The sequence below is a fragment of the Labeo rohita genome, chromosome 21, assembly GCF_022985175.1.
Source record: "Labeo rohita strain BAU-BD-2019 chromosome 21, IGBB_LRoh.1.0, whole genome shotgun sequence".
Lineage (NCBI taxonomy): Eukaryota > Metazoa > Chordata > Actinopteri > Cypriniformes > Cyprinidae > Labeo > Labeo rohita.
This window is the reverse complement of record NC_066889.1, coordinates 11,396,545-11,417,159: the sequence shown is the minus strand read 5'-3', so window position 1 is coordinate 11,417,159 and position 20,615 is coordinate 11,396,545. Positions and strand designations below refer to the sequence as shown.

Genomic DNA, 20,615 nt, shown 5'->3' with positions numbered 1-20,615 from the left:
GTATCTTGCTGAAGTTTCAGCCCTGTTTAATCATCCTTATTGATTTTAACTAAACATCTATATATTCTCATCTATCCTGTCACTGGCTTCACATTTGACACCAGACCGTTCGGTCATGCGCCAATAGTATCAGTTATATATAGTCAATAATCCATCCTGATTCTCAAATAACGGCTCTGTGGATTAAAGCAAAGGTCTCTCAAGTGTCAAGTGTCAGTAGAAAAACAATTCATTTTGAAACCAGTTCACATACAAATTTTTGTTCACACTTCATTTTATGGTCCAATTCACATTATTAACCATTAACTATGAATTTTTCCTCATTCTACTGCTCATTAATACTAATAAGCAGTAAGGTAGTTGTTAAATTTAGGTATTGGGTGTGATTAAGGAAACTAAAATATGGTCATGCATGTTAAAGCATTAGCCAATGTTCCATGCATGCATGCTAGTCAATAATGAGAACTGGTCCTTAAAATAAAGTGTTAAAGTTTAGTAAAAATGTCATTTAAGACACTAAAATTGTCAGGAAGTGCTTAACTAAGCCCTTGTTTACATGAACCAAAGGCATGGTTTCACTCAAACTGCCATTTGGTAAATATAAATACAATTTACAATAACAAAATCATGACCTTTGTCATACTTGCTAAACAAGCTCAAGACACTCCGATCCCTTGGTGAGTCTCAATTGCCCATACCAGAGGTGATCTGAGCCCCTCTCCCTTTAAAGCCCCTGCTTTGTTTATGTAGCCTGAATGTGTGAATGCATATGCATCTTACAACATTTCAACAGATCTAATCAGTCTCACCCATGTCGGAGGTAGCCTTTACGAAGTAAGGAGTGTTGAATGCAGTGCTAACTGAAAACGCTTTCAGTTTTGATGCCTCGAGGCCAGGGCAGCAGATGGTCAACATGTTTCACTCATCCAGAAGCTTATAAACAGCTTCTTTCCAGCACTGGGTAATCTGATCCTTGGGCATGACTTATTGTCTTCTACAGCCTATAGGTCCCGTCAGGTTTCATGGTCCTGGTGGTGGGAGCACCTGAGGATGTGACTGTACATAAGGGAAGCACTGTGGGGTGTACATGGGTGGGATGTGAAGGGAGGCAAAGGGTATGGCACAAGGTGTGGGCAAGACAGCACTGGGAAGCGTTTGCTGTGGCAGTAGGACCTCAACGTACTGGCAAGTTTCTGGATCAAATAGCATCTTGCGCTGTGGCAGCTGAGGCATGTCCACATAGAAATAGTGCCCAGTTTCCGGGTCTAGCAACAGTTGGCGGGGGTTTTGTCCTGCTGCTATGCTTCCTCCTGCTTCTGGAAACAGCACACCTGTACCAGCAAGCCTGGCCTCTGCACTCATGGGAGTAACAAAGGCTGTGTTGTGTTGGCTCTCTGGAGAAGATATTTTCAGCCCTGGTTCTCCGTTCTGAGCTTGACTGGTTGAGCCATCTGTTGGCTGGACTAGCGTTTTTCCATCCTCAGAGAGAGATCTCCGTAGGGGGGTATGACTATTTGATGCAGGGAGCTGGTTATAAAGAGGTGTTTGAAACAAGACAGGCCCTTGAACGTAGCCATGAATGGCTCCGATATGAGGAGAGATTGTCTGGTAACCCACTGAGTTGGGCTTGTAATAATATGAGGGAACCATGGGTGTGGAAGCAACCGTTAGGACACAAGCAGGCAGAGGTCCCACTGAACTCTGCGACCTGGGAGGAACACATGGGGTTTGGATGCCATGGTCCTGTTGCTCAGAACTTGCTGTGGGTGGACAGTATTGCAGCTCTACTGGGAAAAGTTTATCTTTGTCAGAGCTGATAGTCATCTCATGCTCTGCCTTGCCCTCCTCTTTAGCTTGCGCTGCCAAGTCTGTTCTGTTTGTTGGTTTCAAGTTTGTATCGCTGACTAGAACATCAGGTTTACTCATGCCAACTTGGCTATCCTGTGTCTCTGAGGGCTTTGACAAGGCACAACTGTTTGCCTTGGTTAAACTAATTGGACTGACCTTTGTAAATCCAACAGTAAGATTTTTGTCATTTGATTCCACCTTAGTCGAGCTTCCTCTCTGTGCAGATTGATCTCTCCTTCTGTCCAGTGAAAGAGGTGGAGTGACTTTCCGTACCAGGGGTTTTTCATCTTGCCTGTATCCCTTTCCTTTTCCTTCACTTATGTTGTTGCTTAAATTGTGTACTGATGGCTGAAACGAAGGAGCACTCCCATCTACTCCATGGGTTGATTCTCCTACGCCCTTGAAGGACTTGTTGTATGTGTTTTTCACCAAGCTTCTCATGTCTCGTACTACATGCACAGGAGCCATGGCTTTCAGTTTGCCTTGGCTTTGCATACCAAGGATTGCAGACTGTCCTGGAGACTTGACTTCCTCTCTGCCACACTCTTGCTCCTTTTCAACACCACTCTCATCAACTTGCAGGATTGTGTTATCCACTGCTTTTGCTTCCAAATCAGAGATTAGGCATGCTATATTAGTAGGACTGAGTGTACTTTCCATGGTGCCAACCTGTTGATCCTGCTTTTCCAGCACATCATTTAGGGTCATACTGTGTTGTTTATGAATTCCTTGCCCTGTATGGCATTCTTCAGGTGTGGTTTTCATAGAGACCTGTGTGCTGATGGCTACATTTGTTGCTGCACTCGAATTCCATGCTCTGCCCTTTGCTGAGTCACAGGATAGCTTTCCTCCAGGGCTCAGGTTAGGCAGCCGCAACACCTCCTCTCTTGGACTCAACTTCTCTGCTTTCTCATTTTCTGAAGGGTCGGTTATTTCAGTGCCACTGCCTTGAACTTCAGACCTGCCAGTTGCACTAAAAAGAGGATTGAAGCCATGTTTGCTCAGCAGCTTGGGTTGTGTTTTAGAGTTAACACTGCAGTGCTTTTGAACAGGGCTGGACTCTCTTTGGGCCTCCCTCTTAGGAGTAGCACTTTGATTTAGCTTGGTAGTTTCAGCATATACATCCTTTCCAGACAAAAAGGTGCATTCATCCGTGGTGGTAGTCATGTTGTTCACTTTGGTAGAAGCGAAAACTTTATCAGAAACATCCAAGGTGCGAAGATTCTGTTCATGTTGCATTTTCTTTGATAGGACATTTGTTATGATGCAGGAAGCCATCTGGGTTTTGCTGGAGGTTTCATCCAGCGAAAATGACTTCTGAAGCCTTTGTTTTCTTTCTGCTTGTACTGACCTTTGATCAGCCACATGGGACTCCTGGTTAAAAGCTGCAGGGGTGCTATGCTGACGCTGAAACATATCCCGGGCGCGCACAGGTGTGTTTGCAACCTGAAGGGTTTGATTGTTGACATGTGCCTCTGATGTGTCCCGTCTCTTCAGCTGGATTTGTCTTTTGGGCACAGTCTTTAAGCCCCGGTTTATTTCATCTGTGGATTCCAATGCCACATCAACACACTCAAAGCTGCTGGATTCTGAGCAAACAGATGTGTTTTGAGTGTTTGAATACATCTGCATTTTAAAAGAGAGAATATCATCTGTCCAATTGTTGTGGTTTTCATCAGCAGCTGGCTGACTTGAGGGCCTACAGCTTGAACTGAAAACATGCATGTAATCAGTTTCAGAACAGGAAGGTCTTACCTGGGCCTGGTTAACAAGGCCCCCCACCTTACTACTGGCCTCGGCAAACTTTGTTCCCATCCTGGTTGATCCTCTGGTATTGTCTGTAATGTGGCAGGGTTGCCAAGAGCTGCTACACAGCGTGCTGGAGAGCGGTCTGGACTGGCAGGCGCCTTGTCGGCTCTGCTTTTCAAACGTCCGAGTATCAGCGAATCTCTGTAGCTGGTGTTGGTGCCTGGTTGCGGGGATACACTCTGAATAACAGTGCAGCGGGATTCTTGACTCCTGCTTGCTGACTGTGAGTGTTGAGATGCAGTTTGCAGACGCTTTTCTATTTCTAGACCTGACTGACAGCTCAACCTGCTCCTTTCTGCGACTCACCCCTCTACCCTGGCCCTCCCCCTCCCTTTTCATTTGACCCAGAAGAATATGCCCGCCTCTCTCAAGCCTGGGTGCACTCAAACGTTCCCTGGGTTCTTGCTTTTGTGTCGCGTGGTCCTCTTTTGGCTCTGTGCCACCATGTTCCTGTTCCCTACCCAAGCTGTATTGATTTCTCCCAGGCGTTATCAAAATAGTGTTTGAAGTGAATATGGTTTCTGGGGAGCTGGAGCTGGGCTCCTCTTCGGTTCTAATGTTAGTATGAAATACAGTCCTGCCGCCTCCAAAATAATCCCTCGGTTTAACCAATGAATCTTTTCCTGATAATTTAAATTGGCCAGAATTATCCAGCCTTTGCACGGGGCTTCCCAAGGCTGCCTTTACAGACTGCAAATCCACATTTGTTGCTGTTGTATCCAACGGTAGATGTTCTGGCTCAGATTCTAACACCTTCTCAGTTGATGAACGTTTATCCAGTTCACACTGAGACACATCAGGAAGCACTTCTACACCCTTCTCTTCTTCTGTTTTGTAGTCTTGTGATAGTGTGGTTTCTGTAATCAAAGATCTTGAAGTGATGCCTTCCATAGTGGTAGTGCAATCCAAGAACTCAAAAGTGCTGCCTTCAGCAGGATGCTCTGTAGAGAGACTGTGTGTTCTGTCCCCTAAAGCTTCACTGTACTCACTCAGAGAACAAAGAGCAGTGTAGTATGAACTTGCTGAGTCATCTGTGATATCATCAGTCTGCTCTAGGTCACTTTCCCCTTCATCTCTTTGTTGGAGAGACAGACTGTTTTTTTCTTTGATAAATGCAGATGGCTTAGACATTTCTCTCTAAATGTTACTTCAAAAATGTCCTGCTGTCTTGAACGTTTTACACCCTAGTGTGGGGTGGATGTGCAAGTCAGACCTATATTGCAAGTGCAGTAATGTTTATGGTTCAGAAAATGAGATGTTGCATCAAGCCAACTGATGAAACTTGAGAAGACATGTCCAGCCTGACTGCTCCTTCTGAATTCTTGACTAAGAAAAGAAGAAAGAATAAAGAGATTTTAGATCAATAAAAAATTAAAATTACACATAAAAGACATATGTATACACACTGTAAATATGCCAATTATTTGTGTATTCAGCAAACATGCAAACACTTAATTGGTAACAGCTTCATGTTAAAAAAATAAAGACTGGAGTCTCATGCATTTGTTTTGTGAAACTGGTTCATTTTTTCCATTCTTAGACTGTCAAAGATAATAACACCATGTAAAAACTTCTCTCACCTGATCTAAGCCACCCCAAATCTTCTCCTTTGTGTTGAAACTCCTCTGAGGTGTTAAATCTGAATAACAAATCACGGAAAAATGTCAAAGAATTCTGTCAACAAGTCAACAGACAACTTATCTATTATAAGAAAATAGGACAAGTGCAAAAAATATACTAAGCTAGGGACTGCAGAGGAGATGAATCAGACCTTATTTTTTGGCTGCTGAGGTCTGGATCAGGATATGTGGTCCAGGCCCAGTAGTAGCTAAGGTAGTGGTGTGGCAGTCAGCTTTGACAGCAGGTGCTGGTCTGGCTGTACTGGAGCGTTTCCTTTGGAATCTGACTAACATAGCCAGTGCAGTCACAGGGCCAGCTATATATAGTTACCCAGGCCCCATAACACTATCATCAGGGAGATAGGGCTAAAGTCTTTTGGGTACACTGTGGTAAGTATTAAGCCTTCAAATGGCCACTGAAAATAGAAAGATCATGCTGGTTATGAGGGTATCATTTGATGGTGTATATTAGACCTTTTTACAGGAGGCATTAAAGCTATCACTATATCTAAATGAATTGTCCACTAATCTGAACGTTGTTCATGTGAAGTTCATTTTAATGTGAAATGCAGTCAGATTCACCTTAACTATGAGCGGAAGCACTGTTGTTCGAAAGCACACAGTCGTTCGAGAGCAGATGTGCACTTCCTCTCAAGTGTTTGTCGTTGCCAGCCAACTCTGGGACTTTCACTGAATTGGACATGACGACGCAGGCCATGACAGCTATGGCATTTGACCCACTTGGTCTCGGCTGTGCCTGATGGTTTAATGACATGATATAGTGGGCAGCAAGGATATAAGACTGCTTAATTTCACACCAGCGGTACTCCAAAAGTTTCTTATCCGCATAGTAACACATACATCAAACTTGAAGAGACCACCGACACAGTGGTGTTAAGTTGTGAGACGTGTATAGCATTACAGAGAGTTAAGAGCATTAGCCGATATCATAACTTGCATATTAACATTTCACCATGAAAATAGAGTTACGGACTTTCAAACATGGAAACGAGAGATGTAATAATACATAAGAGTGAAGATTTCCACTTAAATTGTTTATATTAACATTTACGCTTAGCAGACACTCCAAAGAGTTTAAATAAAGTAACATAAGTTTACATTTGTAAAATGGTTAACTACATCTCTCACAAAAATTTATTACACTAAACCAAATTACGCTACTTACTACAGTAAATATCAAATTAACACAGTATCCTCTTATAGAGTGTTTTCACGGCGGCACAGAATGTAAACAATGCCACTGAACTGAATGAAACTTGCATATTTTGCTGATTATTCCTGCTGAAATGGTCAATTATTGTTACGTTTTGGGCTGTGCTAATCGGTCAGACTGGGAAAAACATCTGGAGTACTATAAACTGCCAAAAGTTATAACAAATCAAGAAGAGTGCAAAAGGAGTTTGTGGTTGGCCAAACCGAACCAGGATTTCCAGGGCAAGTATCTTGACAATTGTGTTTGTTCTAATCATTTTTGGTCAGGAAGTGTAAAATTTGACTAATATCTTAATTAATACTGCACGTACATATCTTTACCACCCATTCATTTTAGTTTGTCAAAACATTGCACCCTTTCCTGCTTACTAAGTCCTTCTTTATATGATTTAGCAGCTTCCACACATTTTTTTTTCACATAAATTAACAGAACAACGTATTCAGTTACATTAACCATGCATTCAGTGCTGTTGTTTACATCCGAGTATGTCCAATATGGTCGCGCATCCGGGTAACTGACCAAACCGTGATGTAAGTGCAAACTCTGTATATTTACATTTACACTCAGGCATTTAGCAGGCACTTATCCAAAGACTTAAAAGAAAATGAAAATACGTGTCTTGGTTTACAGTTGTGAATTGGTTAAGTACATCTAGCTCTCCCAAAAAAAAAACACCACAGTAAACCAAATTAAGATTAGTAGTTAATAAAAGTTAGTAGTTACTACAAATTAACATTTATGGAGCAGCCTATCTTTTTTTTTTTGAATGACACGTTTAAAATGAAATTAATAACCTGTCTGTCTCATTCCTAAGTAGAAAAGCTGCATGTCTTACCATACTGCTGAAACTTCAAACGGATTGGCCACATGCTGTAGTGCTAAACTGCTACGTAGCTAAATATCCTTTCCACATTGCCCAGGCATTGTTGTATTTATTATAGATATTAGGCTACAGTTTATTAGACTATATATAAACTCCGCAATGTCCTACAATTAGTTTTAAGCAGTATCTACAGTGCTTAGGACTTAAGGGTCCACCTGCTGGCCAAATACAAGCAGAACATACTATAAAATAAAATTGGTCACTTTATTTGACAAAACTAGGAGTTGGTTTTAAATCAACACACCCATAATGCGTGTTATAGTTATTTAAAAAGGTATTTTTGGTCGTATTTACATGCTACATAAAGTAGTATTTTATTTGTTCATCTATTTATTTACATTCAGTAACAAATGTATTTAAAATGTGCTGTTCTTCGTTGTCCTCCACATCAAAATAAATCTCCGTAATCTCAGCAAACCATTATCACCACATATCACCTGTAGATTTTAAATAACTGTCTACTAATAAAACACTTTTCAGTCAATTGTATCGATGTTTTAAATAAACTGATGAATGGCAATTGTTTTGTAGCAGTGCTCACTTTAATGTCCGTGTTGCGGACTCCTCCCCGTTTGGAGCGACCATGCAGCTCCGCTCACCAACATCATTCAGATCTGCTCCTCTCAGGCCGCTGGGGGAGCACACTACACGGGACGGCGAAAAAAGTCAAAGGGGTTAACTTGGATACGCACGCGGCGGTGTTTTGATTAAAAAAACCCGCTCAACTGCACGTTGAGGCGACTTTGTTATCCACGGGAAGAATTTCCCTTGATATGGGATTTGTTTTGAAAAGTACAGACGCGCGTAGTTGAAGGATATAACTCCAGTATGCGGCAGTTTTGAAACAAAGGGGTCTGGAGCGCCGTTGTCTGAGTGGTAAGACGCGCTCTTGTTTTAATAAATAGCGTTATGTTGCTTCCTACAATGTTTCATTTTCAGCTTCTGTTTTAGTTTGGATAGTCACCGTCGATTAGCGCGTTTAAACCGAAACTCCTCGCTTTATTCGTTCACAACTCTCATGTATACTTGATAGCGCTGTAATAAGGATCTCGTGGCGTGCCGCAGGGCTGGATGTGCGACGCCGGTCACTTTAATTCCGGACCGATTTGGCCTTTTAGTAATAAAGTGACCAGAAGATACCGAAAGTTTGTCGTTAGACTGCGTTTACGTTATTAGTTGAGTCTTTCACAAATAAATAAGACAAAGCCGTGATTTTCCGCGAAGCGGCTCTTGTGGTTCGGCGTGGGATGAACTGCTTGAACTTTGCTTGGAGGACTTAAAGCTCAGTAAATTTAGAAAAGAGTTTCCCACAAGCACCCACTTATCTTATGTCTTTAGTTCCCCTGAAGAACTGTGAGTTTTTCTCTAAAAACAAATCTGAAATAGAAGTAGTGTGGTAGAAGTGCCTGCTTGTTTTCCTCTCACACTCTTGTTTGTGTTGAAGGATTTGGGGCCCTTTCTGGATGGGAAAGATGGAAACGGAGGGGCAGTGGTGGAAAAGCCAGCTTGCAGCGGACATCCATCAGGCTCTGCGAATTAAGGTGAGCTTTGCTTTCATACATGTACGGTTTCAATCCTAATGTCAACATGCAGGTATCGAATTGCCACACGTTGAACCGGGTTTGGTTTGACTTGTCCAAGCTTTGATGGGGAAGTGTGAAATGTCACGCAGTGCTCAGAAAACATCCTCTGATTGTGGCTTTATGACGGGTCCTGGCCAACGCATCGTCTGGTGTTGTCTGCATAAACCCATTTCCCTGATATTAGTCATACTGAATAGAATTTACAAGCAGGAATAAGTGTATAATTATTTAGCAAGCCTGTAACCACCTAAATCATTGATTTTAAAAAAGCATTTTGGCAAATCCAGGTAATTTGCCATAGAAATATAATCTTTTTCAATTGCCAATTGTGGTCTGATCTCCTTAAAACTTTGCATGCTTGTTTAGGATCACCTGTTTTGAGATTTCCTTAGGCTTTAAAGGATTTTGGGTGAATTTGGACAGGCCCCGTTTCTAAACAACCCTGTAATAGCTTTCCAAAAATTAAATTTCAACATTTTTTAGATAATTATTGACCTAGAGAGTCCAGAAAATTATACTGTAGTGTTTTTTCACAGATTGAGTGAAAAACCTAGGACTAGTTCGCCCATGAGGAGTTCTATCGTTATTATTATACACTTAACTAAGTTAAGCACTTAATGTGCTTGAACCCTGGTAATCACTGCTTGCAGTGATATATATATATATATATATATATTATATAATATTATATTTATTTATTTATTTATATATATATTTATATATTTATTATTATTATTTTTATATTTATATTTATTTGTTTTTTTTTTTTTGTATTTTGTCTGCATCTGTGTTTAACTCCTCAGAGGCTATATTGCTGAAACTTCTAAGCTTAATTCTTGGCTTTAAAAAAAAAGGTTCACCCAAAAATGAAAATTCTGTCAGAGTCTAATCTCAAGCAGGAATACTGTCCCAGGACTCTTTAAAAAGCACATGGTACAGCCTAGCTTTAGTTCAGTTTTATTTGGCATATTTTCTCATGTTTTATGTAATATTATTACTTTAAAAGTGCTGTCAAATATGGCATATGTCACCCTGGACCACAAAACCAGCCTTCGGCTGCACGGGTGCATTTGTAGCAATAGCCAAAAATCATTAGGATATTAGGTAAAGATGTTCCATGAAAATATTTTGTAAATTTCCTACCATAAATATATCATAACTTAATTTCTGATTAGTAATATGCATTGCTAAAAGCTTCATTTGGACAACTTTAAAGGTGATTTTCTCAATATTTTTAATTTTTTGCACCCTCAGATTCTAGATTTTCAAATAGTTGTATCTCGGCCACATACTGTCCTATCATAACAAACCATAAATCGATGGAAAGCTTATTTATTTTTCTATAAATCTGGTTTTGTCGTCCAGGGTCTGATTTGGGGTCTCGTGCCCCACCTTTTTTGTGACAGCTTCAGTTCTTTCGCTAATTATGTAGAAGTAGACTAGTGTAGAACTGCTGTGTCGTTATTAGCAAATTTGTTTTTTGAAATTGGACACGCTTTTGTGTTGGAACACTAGGAAGTGCATTGCTAAACCATGTGAACTTTTGTTTCCTCACTGCTGAGTGAATTGCCCCTATCAGACGGTGAGGTTTAAGTGCATTTATTTAGTGCACTCTGTTGTCTTTTTATTGTCCGTCCTGTTTATTGCAGGGAGTGCTCACATCTGGTTTGGAATGTGAAGTGTTTGTGTGTTTGTACTTGAGTTTGTCTGTAAGCTTGAGATTACCGGACTAAACAGTCCTGCTGAGTTTATTTAGTACGTGTCAAGGAGTGGCAAAATGATGCATGCAACTGAAAGTGGCTTGCATTAGCTTTTTTTTTTTTTTGGGCATGTTTTTCTCCTCACCACCTGCTTAGTCAGAGTTATGTGAAATGTAGCGATATGTAGGACTGCAATGCAGATGCAAAGTGGTTCAGCTGTTTGGAGAAATATGTGGAGATCGGAGGATTGGTGTTGGTGGATTGTATTTAGACAAAACAATCTCTCTGTTCACCAACATGGAATATTCAGTTAATGTTGTGCAGAAATGTTAGTCGACGTAAATCTTTGCACAGATCATGTTTTGTGTGGGAGGTTGACCGACTTTGCCTCCTACGTCAATACTGAAACCTAAGAGTCTTTGCAATTAATTGAAATCTTTGAGGAAGTTAATTTGCAGCCTTGCCTTTAATTTTGCAAATGTAAAATTATGCTAGAATATTTACTTTGTAATATATACATATTATATATGTTAAAGCGTAAATGATTTAGTTTGTCTTACGCAAGCTAAATAACAATATTCAAGCAAGTCCGTCTCCTCTTTTTCGTGCAATGTTCAAGTACCAATTCCCATTTTATCAGTATGAAACCCACAAAAATGTAAAACCACACAGAGGTGCTGAGCTAGTTTTATTTCCTCTGGCTTTACCTTGTTATATTATTTATAGATGCTTTGAAAACGCTTGTTCTCCTGAAAACGATTTGCATCAAGATATGCAGTTGACAAACTGATCAGCCATTCAAATACAGCAGCAGCTGTAGGGCTGTCTAAATTGCGGGCAGGCCCCACAAAAGGGCTCCTTGAGAGGGTCAAATCCCAGCCCCTCACCCCACAGGGGACAGATGGCTGTGAGACATGATGGCTAGGCCTGTAAAGGAAGCAGCGCTCTCCTCAACAGCCACTATAAAGCAGCACACACTGCCTGTAGGACTCATGTCTGGAAAGAGTTTGACAATTTAGCTGCTTATTAAATGGGACTGGTACTTTTTCAGGGTGTGTTTGAGTTGTAATTTCTGCTCGGTTAGCATTGGATTAATTTTTGAGAATGGCTCTGGTTTGGTTGATTAAAGAGAGTGCTGACAAAAGGCAGTTATTTTTATTGGCCTCATTCATGAAAAACGGTTAATCTTTCATAAATTTATTTGAAAATGTGTTGTCTTTTTGAATGCAACACTTAAAAATTTACATTTACAACACTTAAAAATGTACATATTTTATGTTCTTTTTTTTTAAATGTTTTTAATCCTTTAACTAATTCACAGATTGCATACTATTTTATAATATGTACAAAATACGCTATCGGTCAAAAGTTTTTTGAACAGTAAGATTTTAATTTTTTTTTAAAGAAGTCTCTTCTGCTCAGCATGCCTGCATTTATTTAAGAACAGCAAAAACAATAAAATTTGTAAATATTTTTACTATTTTAAATAACTGTGTGCTATTTGAATATATTTTAAATGTAATTTATTTCTGTTTTCAATACTTAATTTTTTGCATCATTACACCAGTCACATGATCCTTCATTTGCTGCTCTAAAAACATTTATTATTATTATTGTTGTTGTTGTTATTATGATGATGATGATGTTGAAAACAACTGAATTTTTTTTTCAAGTTACTTTGAATAGAAAGTTCAGAAGAACAGCATTTATCTGAAATCTTTTGTAACATTATAAATGTCTTCACCGTCACTTTTGATCAATTTAAAGCATCCTTGCTAAATAAAACTATTCATTTCTATATTTCTTTACCAAAAAAGGCTATACCGACTCCCAAGCTTTTGAATGGTATAGTGTATAATGTTACAAAATCTTTTTATTTCAGATAAATGCTGATCTTTGCTGATCATTCTCTTCATCAAAGAATCCTGAAAAAAATGTACTCAACTGTTTTTTTGAACAGCAAATCAGAATATTAGAATGATTTCTGAAGGATCTTGTGACACTGAAGACTGGAGTAATGATGCTGAAAATTTAGCTTTGATCACAGGAATAAATTACATTTCAAAATATATTCAAATAGCAGTTATTTTAAATAGTAAACAATATTTCAAGATTACTGCTAATCTGCAAATAAATGCAGAGAGAGACATTAAAAATCTTACTGTTCAAAAACTTTTGACTGGTAGTGTATACATGATAACATTACAGAATAAAACAATTTTTAATAACGCACACAAAAACTAATGTTCAAAAGTTAGTAATTTATGTTTAAGAAGTCTCTTATTTTCATCAAGATTGCATTTGGTCAAAAATATTAGAACAGTAATATTGCAATGAAATATTTTACTAAAATATAATTTTATACATTCAAAATACAAATGCCACATGACTTTCAGAAATCATTCTGATATGCTAATTTGACTTTCAAGAAATTACTTATTGTTATCGGTGTTAAAAACAGTGTTTCTAATGTTTTTGTGGAAACTGGTGCGTTTCGGGATTATTTTGTTACATTACACTGCATCTACACTGCATTTAATGCATCCTTGCCGGATACCATGATATTTTTTGGGATTATACATTATTATGTCTCCTTTTTCTCCTCAGGAGCTGAAGTTGCCAACGTACCAAGCCCAATCTCCACAGATCGGGATGCGGCGGTACTTTGCCGACCTGCTCGCTGTTCTCAGTAACCGATACCAGCTGTGCCCTACGGCACGTCACCTGGCCGTCTACCTGCTTGACCTCTTTATGGACCACTATGACGTAGCGGTGCGGCAGCTGTACGTCATCGCCCTCTCTTGTCTCCTCCTGGCCAGTAAGTTGAAGATGAATTTGATTGCAATTCATTTGGTGGTTTTATGTGCTTGAGATGCTGCCGTTTGATTTCTTTTACCTGGTTGCAAGTAAATTTGAACGGCAGAAATTATATTTTTAGATGCTCGTGTTGAAGCGAGCGAGCGCGTCTGATTTTCTCCACTAGCTGGCTGCTGTATTGTGCTGTGTGACAGCTGTGTGCATAAGAGGCCACGGCCTCCGCTGGCCCCAAGACCCCTGAGTCAGTCTCCAAGGCAACCTGTCCAATGCACAAATCAGAAAGAGTCAGAGCAACTTACAGCTGCTTCGGCATGTTGCGAGTCTAACCGACAGTTTCAGGTAGATTGCAAAAGCATTATGCGACAGAAGGAGAGAGGCATTCTTGCAGTGTCGCCTGATGTCTCAAGTAGATTTATAGTGCAGGAAACAAGGAAGTCTGACTCATAATATATCTGTGCTGTGTAATGTGGCAGGGCATGTTATCAGAGGTGGCACGTCTGCTTGCACACAAACAAAGCGAGAGAGATAAGATAAAGGGGGTGACTTGTGTCGCCATGTGTTAGTGTTTTTCACCGATTAAAATCTGGGGCCCAGATTAAGGCAGCCAAAATGACAATTAATTCAGAGTGCTTTCTGCATCTGTACAATAATCTAAAGGTTGTTTTTATAAAGCAAATCTCTCTCATTCTTTTGACCCTCATTATGGCCGCCGCTTGTTTGGGGGAGGGTTGTTTTGCACTGGCCGGCAATTGGCAGTGTTCAGGCATTAATTAATTGCTTTCGACTGAATGAATAATGGCTTCGCTCACGTCCCTTGTTAAAATATCCCTCCCTTTCCCTAAGTCATTGATTCAGGCGGCTGCGGCCATTGTTGGGTTTCTCTAAGAGTCGCCTGCAGTCAGTGTGTGTGGGGCATCTAGCCCTAAGCTTAAAGCTGAGAGCATAGCAAAGTTTCCATTCAGACTAAGATTTATTATGACAAATGGTAGGGAGCTGCTGTCTTTTTGCATAAAACAACCTGGTTTGTAATTTCACATTATAAAAATCCCATCTTAATATTCGTTTTAACCCGGTCATTTTGACCAGGAATGGATTATCTTCTTCCTGAAAATGCTAGTTAATTTTATCACACTGGACTGAAACTTGCTGACTTTGCTCACATGGAGCTTAACAAGTTCCTCAAAAAATTGATTTATTTTTTTTTTTTTCTCCCCACCTTGTTACACTACAATTTTTTTTTTTTTTAATGCTATGTTGCCAAACATTGGTTTCGTTTTTATTTTATTTTATTTTATTTTTTTAATTTAATTATTTTGTTTGTTTTCTTTCAGTTATCATTTCTTTCAAATATATTTCTTTTTACTTATTTGTATTTCTTTTTGGAACTAAATGATCCATGATCATAGGCCTCATTGGTCTGAGCTTATGTATCTTTGTTTTTGAGTAAGCATTGCCAAAATTAAAAATTGTCCACAAATGCCTTTTTCACTGAAAAACTGAGCTTTGATCAGTGAATTTTGGTGATAATATAACATGCTGAGAGATTTACTCATTGTTATTAAAAACTAAAACTATTAAAAACATTTTTTTATTGAAAAAAGCTGAAATAAAGCTGAAATAAAATATAAATATTAGAGGAAAAACTTGAATACAAATGAGAAATGCAGCCTTACAGAAATAACTAAAACTGAAGTTGAAATTCTTATAAATTAAACATTGTCAAAATTAAAAATTATCTACATATAAAGCCTTTTTCACTCAAAAGATGAAAAACTGAGCTGTGATCAGTGAATCTGAGTTTTGGTGATTATAGCATACTGACAGATTTATAAGCAATTTTTTGGTAGTTATTATTTAGTATGCATGTCGTTGTTATTGTTAACTAAAACTATTAAAATTGTTTTTGTTAATCTAAACAAAGCTAAACAAAAAATGAAATATTAAATGAAAAACTTAAATGCAGCCTTACTGAAACGACTAAAACTAAAATTAAAATCAATTAAAACCAAATAGAAATGTTACAAACGGTTTAAAATGACAAAAACACACAAAAAATATTTACTTTAAATATACACTACCAGTCAAAAGTTATTGAACAGTAAGGTTATTAATGTTTTTAAAGACATCTTTATTTAATCCAAATTACATTAAAAACTGTAAAAGTCTGAAAGAAAATTCAGCTCTAACTGCTTTCTATTTGAAAATGAATTTGAAATCTTCAATCTTTTTTTTTTTAAAGCTGAAATTTTAGCATCATTACTCCAGTCACACGAGCCTTTAGAAAGAATATTCTGATTTGCTGCTTAAAAAACATTTATTATTATTATAATAAATAACAGCTGAGTAGAATTCTTCAGGTTTGTTTGTTTGAAAAAGTTCAGAAGAACATCATTTATCTAAAATAGAAATCTTTTGTAACATTATAAAGGTCTTTTTCATCACTTTTGATGAAATGTTAAAATTTTTAATGTTAAAAAAAAACATTAAAAATCCTACAGTTCAAAAACTTTTGACTGGTAGTGTAGAAATAAAAGCTAATTAAAGTGAAAAAAATACTATAATATTATAAATACTAAAATAACACTGCTTCCCAGCTAAAACTCGTTTACTTTGGTTTTAGCTTTAAACTTGCGTAATTCGAAGCCAGACCGTAACCCCGTATTAACACAGGATGATCATCTTGAAGGCTGAGTTGGCAGAAATCGCACTGTGCCAAGATTTCAGCTGAGGTCAACGTTAAAAACTAGCTGAGTGAAAACATTACTGTCTTGAAATAGAGGAAACAAATCAAGACTTTCAGGTTTTTAGAGAATTTTTAGCTGATAACATTGAGGGATGAATAATGGCTAAATGCAGTTTTAGGATATGCATGGAGGAACACTTGAGCTTGATGTTATCAGTGCAATTAGCCCCCCACACCCACCCGCTCTCATTCTTTTAGCTGAGAACTTTGGAGGAGGAGAGGGCGAGATATCAGGCTCATTTCCTCTCCTGAGCTGGGGCATTGGGGGTTTATGTTAACCAATTAAACGCACACTGTTTTTCTTAATCAAATCTGATAGTATGTAAATACAAAAAAAACCTTTTATATTATTATCAGTGTGGTTTCGGCATTTTAAAGGAAAAGCAAGACAAGGTGAAACCCTAATCCTCTGGTACTTTTCCATTTTTCAACACTGCCCTGTTGAAACGGTATATCCTCCTGTAGCTAATGGGTCTGCAGCTCTCAGTTTTGACGAAATGGTGTAGAGTAGCATGTCAAATGCAGGCTGGCCCTTTCCTCAGAAGGATGAGGGAGGGGTTGGGAGCCGAGGGCCCTTGAGGGGCATGTTTGAACTGAAACACTCAGTAGGGTTCCTGATATTCAGATTAGTGTGACAGATGCCCCCCCTGAGGTTTGATGCTAATGAAAAGAATTTGTACACCACAGATAATTAAGAAAAGACACTGTGCAGTGGCGTTTTGAGTCAGCTGGGTATTTTTGACCGTGAAGGTCCACCAGTGTGTCCTGTTCTGCTGCTGAATCTACAGTAACGTGACAAAAGAAATGGTATTTGAGGTTGAATTGAGTGTGATGACGTGAAGGACAATAAATAGGCAACATGCTTCTGTTTGTCTTTATTGGCTGCACACAAAAACTCATTGAGTTTAAACAGTGTAGAACAATACGTGAACAAAGGACAGGTTTTGGGTTTGCAAACTGACTGGATGACACATAATTGCAATTTAATTTAAAACATAATTGCAATTTAATTTAGTGACAGTTGTTGTAGTATACATGAAGTATAATTATATAAAATATATATAGTACACTCTAAAAATGCTGGGTTGTATGGGTGAAATATGGACGAACCCAGCAACTGGTTTGTTTTGAGCGAACCATTGGTTTAAATGTTTCACCCAACCTTCTAGGTAGTTTTATTTAACTTGTCTATTGTTTAAAATTACCATATGGCTGGCTTAAAATGAACCAAAAAGGTTGTAAATTTAAAAATCAGACTGGAGGCATCAGCAATAATCAAAAGGTGAACATTTATTAATAAGCTATTAAATAATGTTTATTATATTATTATTTATTTAACTTAATGTTGATTTATTGGACATATTAATAAATGTTAATTCCCCACCTTTTTTGGTATCATTTTAAACAAGAAATATATTACACTCTTAAAAATAGATTTTCCAAAAGGGTGTTTTTGCAGTGACGCCATGGAAGAACCATTCTTTGGTTCCCAAAAGAACCTTTCAGTGAACAGTTCTTAAAAGAACCATTTTGAAGAACATTTTAAACTTTTTCGACCATAAAGAACCTTTTTCTGCATTCTGCAGGTTTCATGGACGTTCAAGGTTTTTCATGGAACCATTGATGCCAATAAAAAAACTTGATTTTTAAGAGTGTAATTGTTAAGCGATAGTTGGGTTAAACCCAGAATTTTTTTTTGTGTACAAAAGTATTGTATAATATAAAGAAATGTCATGATAACGTAGTAATAAGATAATAATATATAACAAATGTGTTGTAAACTTCATGTTTGTTTGTCTCTGCAGCTTTGCACAAATATTTTCTTTTTATTATATCAAGATTATATTCTTTTATTCTTAATTTCACTCTTAAAAAATGCTGGGTTAAAAACAACTTGCTGGGTGAAATATGCGTTTAAATGTTTAACCCAACCTTTTGGGCAATTAATGCTTAAAAATTACTATATTTCTTGCTTCAGTAAATAAATATTTTATTAATATGCTGAATAAATGATATATATTTTTTTAAATTGCTTATTAATAAATGTTCATATTTTGATTATTGCTCATTCCTCTAGTAATTATATGTCTGATTTTAAATTTACAACCTATTTTTGATTCATTTTAAGCCAGCCATATCATTTTTTTTTTTTAAACAATAGTTGAGTCAAATAAAACTACCCTGAAGTTGGGTTAAACATTTAACCCAACCACTGGGTCAAAAAAAAAAAAAAAAACCTAGTGCGAGTTTGTCCACATTTCACCCAGTGCTGGGTTGTTTTTAACTTCATTTGTTTTTCGCTACTTTTCAAAAGCCTTTTATGTGTGTGTGTGTTGTGTGTGTGTGTGTGTGTGTGTGTGTGTGCTGGGTGGGGACCAAATGTCCCCACAAGGATAGTAAAACCTGAAATTTTGACATTGTGGGGACTGGCTTGAGGTCCCCATGGGTACAAAAGCTTATAAATCATACAGAATGAGTTTTTTTTTTGAGAAAGTAAAAATGCAGAAAGTTTTCTGTAAGGGTTAGGTTTAGGGGTATGGTTAGGGTAAGGGGATAGAAAATACAGTGTGGAGAGTATAAAAACCATTGCACCTATGGAGAGTCCCCACAAGGATAATAAACCAGACGTACTTGTGTGTGTGTGTGTGTGTGTGTGTGTATCATCATCTTCTTCTTCTTCTTCTTCTTCTTCTTCTTCTTCTTCTTCTTCTTCTTCTTCTTCTTCTTCTTCTTCTTCTTACTGTTTTTCATATTTGTTAAAGACAAAGACTTTAAATCATGAAGATATTAATTAATGTACATTTAAAAAAAAAAAAATATTTAAATAAGTATACACACATTCTAAAAATGCTGGGTTAAAAACAACCCAGCTTGGGTTATTTGGCAACCCGGCACTGGGGAAATATTGGACAGAACACATGCTGGGTTATTATAACCAGCTGGTTGGGTTAGATGTGTTTACCCAACATGCTAGGCTGTTTTATTTAAGTCAACTATTGTTTAAAAATGATTATATTGCTGGCTTAAAATGGGCTGGGAATCAAAAATGACACAAAATTATAGAGGCAACAGCAATAATCAAAAAATGAACATTTATTATTAAGCAAGAACGCCCATGGTCACAAATGTAAGACAAATTGAATTTATTTGAATGAATACAGCATTGTTTACAATATTACATACATAGCATTTTAAAAATAAAACTGGAACATTCAAAAGTAGCATTTTAATTTAATTTGGGTGTATTCAACTGTTCTCTGTAATCACTTTTCACCAAAATGGTGCTGATTCTCGTGCTGGTGTGTCGCTGAATTCTGAGCCGGTGATAGGCTGCTGTTCATTTTATGTTGCTCATTTTAAACATATTTTAACATTCAGTTAAATTCAGTATTATAACAAATAAAATCAATTTGTTATGCAAGGCAAAAGGCGTTTCCATCATGCGAACATCTTGTCGATGTTGCTTTGCATAAAATTATAGAATTTACAGCACAGTAAAGACTTTGTAAATTAAATAAAAATTATTAAAAATTATTAAAAATGACCCAGCAGCTGGGTAAAAAAATATTAAAATAACTCAATAAAATGACCCAACAAACTGAAATTTGGGTTAAAAAATAACCCAGCATTTTTAGAGTGCAGAAAAACTACCCAACACCTGGGTAAAAATATTAGAAGCAAACTAATTAAATGACCCAGCAGGCTGAACCCAGCATTTGGGTAAAAAAAAAACCCTGCACCCCTTAGAGTGCAAGATTACCATTAAAGATATAGTTTTGTCAGATTCTGAAAAATATTTGTGTAATCAAATACATAAACTGGTAGAATGCGTTTCATATGTGAAAATGAATGTCAGTTCATTTTGTAAAAGCCCACAGAACCAAAAGGCCTCATAGCTGAAGAAACCTAGGGTTAATCTCAGAGGTTACTTCAAGTAAATATTTTAGATCGTAGAGGTTTATTTGGGTGAACACCTGGTGTAACAAATTACTTTCTAAATCTGTGAGAGGGTTTATTGAGTTAGCATTTGACTTTTGTAATATCTGGGTGTTTATATCAGCTTGTTAGTAGTTAAGATGCTCATTTACAACAGAGGTTTTGGTCTTTTAATATGGTAAAGTACAATTAAAATAGTGTTAAATAAAAGTCCATAGAATATATGTGCAATATGGAACTCAATGTCATGATGTCAAGGCCTGATAGCGTAGTGCTTACGTTTCATTTAAGAGGAATGAGCTTATTGAAAGTCTCTAGGAATGAAGGTGTGACCTTGGTTTCTCTGCAGTTTGAACTGTTTCTCCTCCACACCAGCGATCTGAGGGGACTGTGAGCACTCAAGCGTGAGCCGCCTAAGTCAGAGGTCGTGGGGCCCTTATTGT

The 20,615-nt window shown here is 37.6% G+C and overlaps 1 protein-coding gene and 1 long non-coding RNA gene across 2 annotated transcripts in view; one reads left to right on the top strand and one right to left on the bottom strand.

Annotated features, from left to right (window-relative positions):
• Positions 1–4,813: 4,813 nt before the first annotated feature.
• On the bottom strand, positions 4,814–5,518 carry LOC127152140 (uncharacterized). The gene is made up of 3 exons (XR_007825051.1): positions 5,429–5,518; positions 5,238–5,296; positions 4,814–4,983 (listed from the first exon to the last, which is right to left on the bottom strand). It is a non-coding gene; the product is annotated as an uncharacterized LOC127152140 (long non-coding RNA).
• A 2,462-nt stretch (positions 5,519–7,980) lies between these two features.
• Positions 7,981–20,615, top strand: part of ccnjl (cyclin J-like) — an 18,197-nt gene continuing 5,562 nt past the window's right edge. Inside the window, exons 1-3 of the mRNA XM_051092272.1 lie at positions 7,981–8,269; positions 8,838–8,934; positions 13,284–13,494. Coding sequence (XP_050948229.1) covers positions 8,857–8,934; positions 13,284–13,494 — 289 coding nt within the window. The 5' untranslated portion in view covers positions 7,981–8,269; positions 8,838–8,856. The remainder of the gene's footprint in view (positions 8,270–8,837; positions 8,935–13,283; positions 13,495–20,615) is intronic.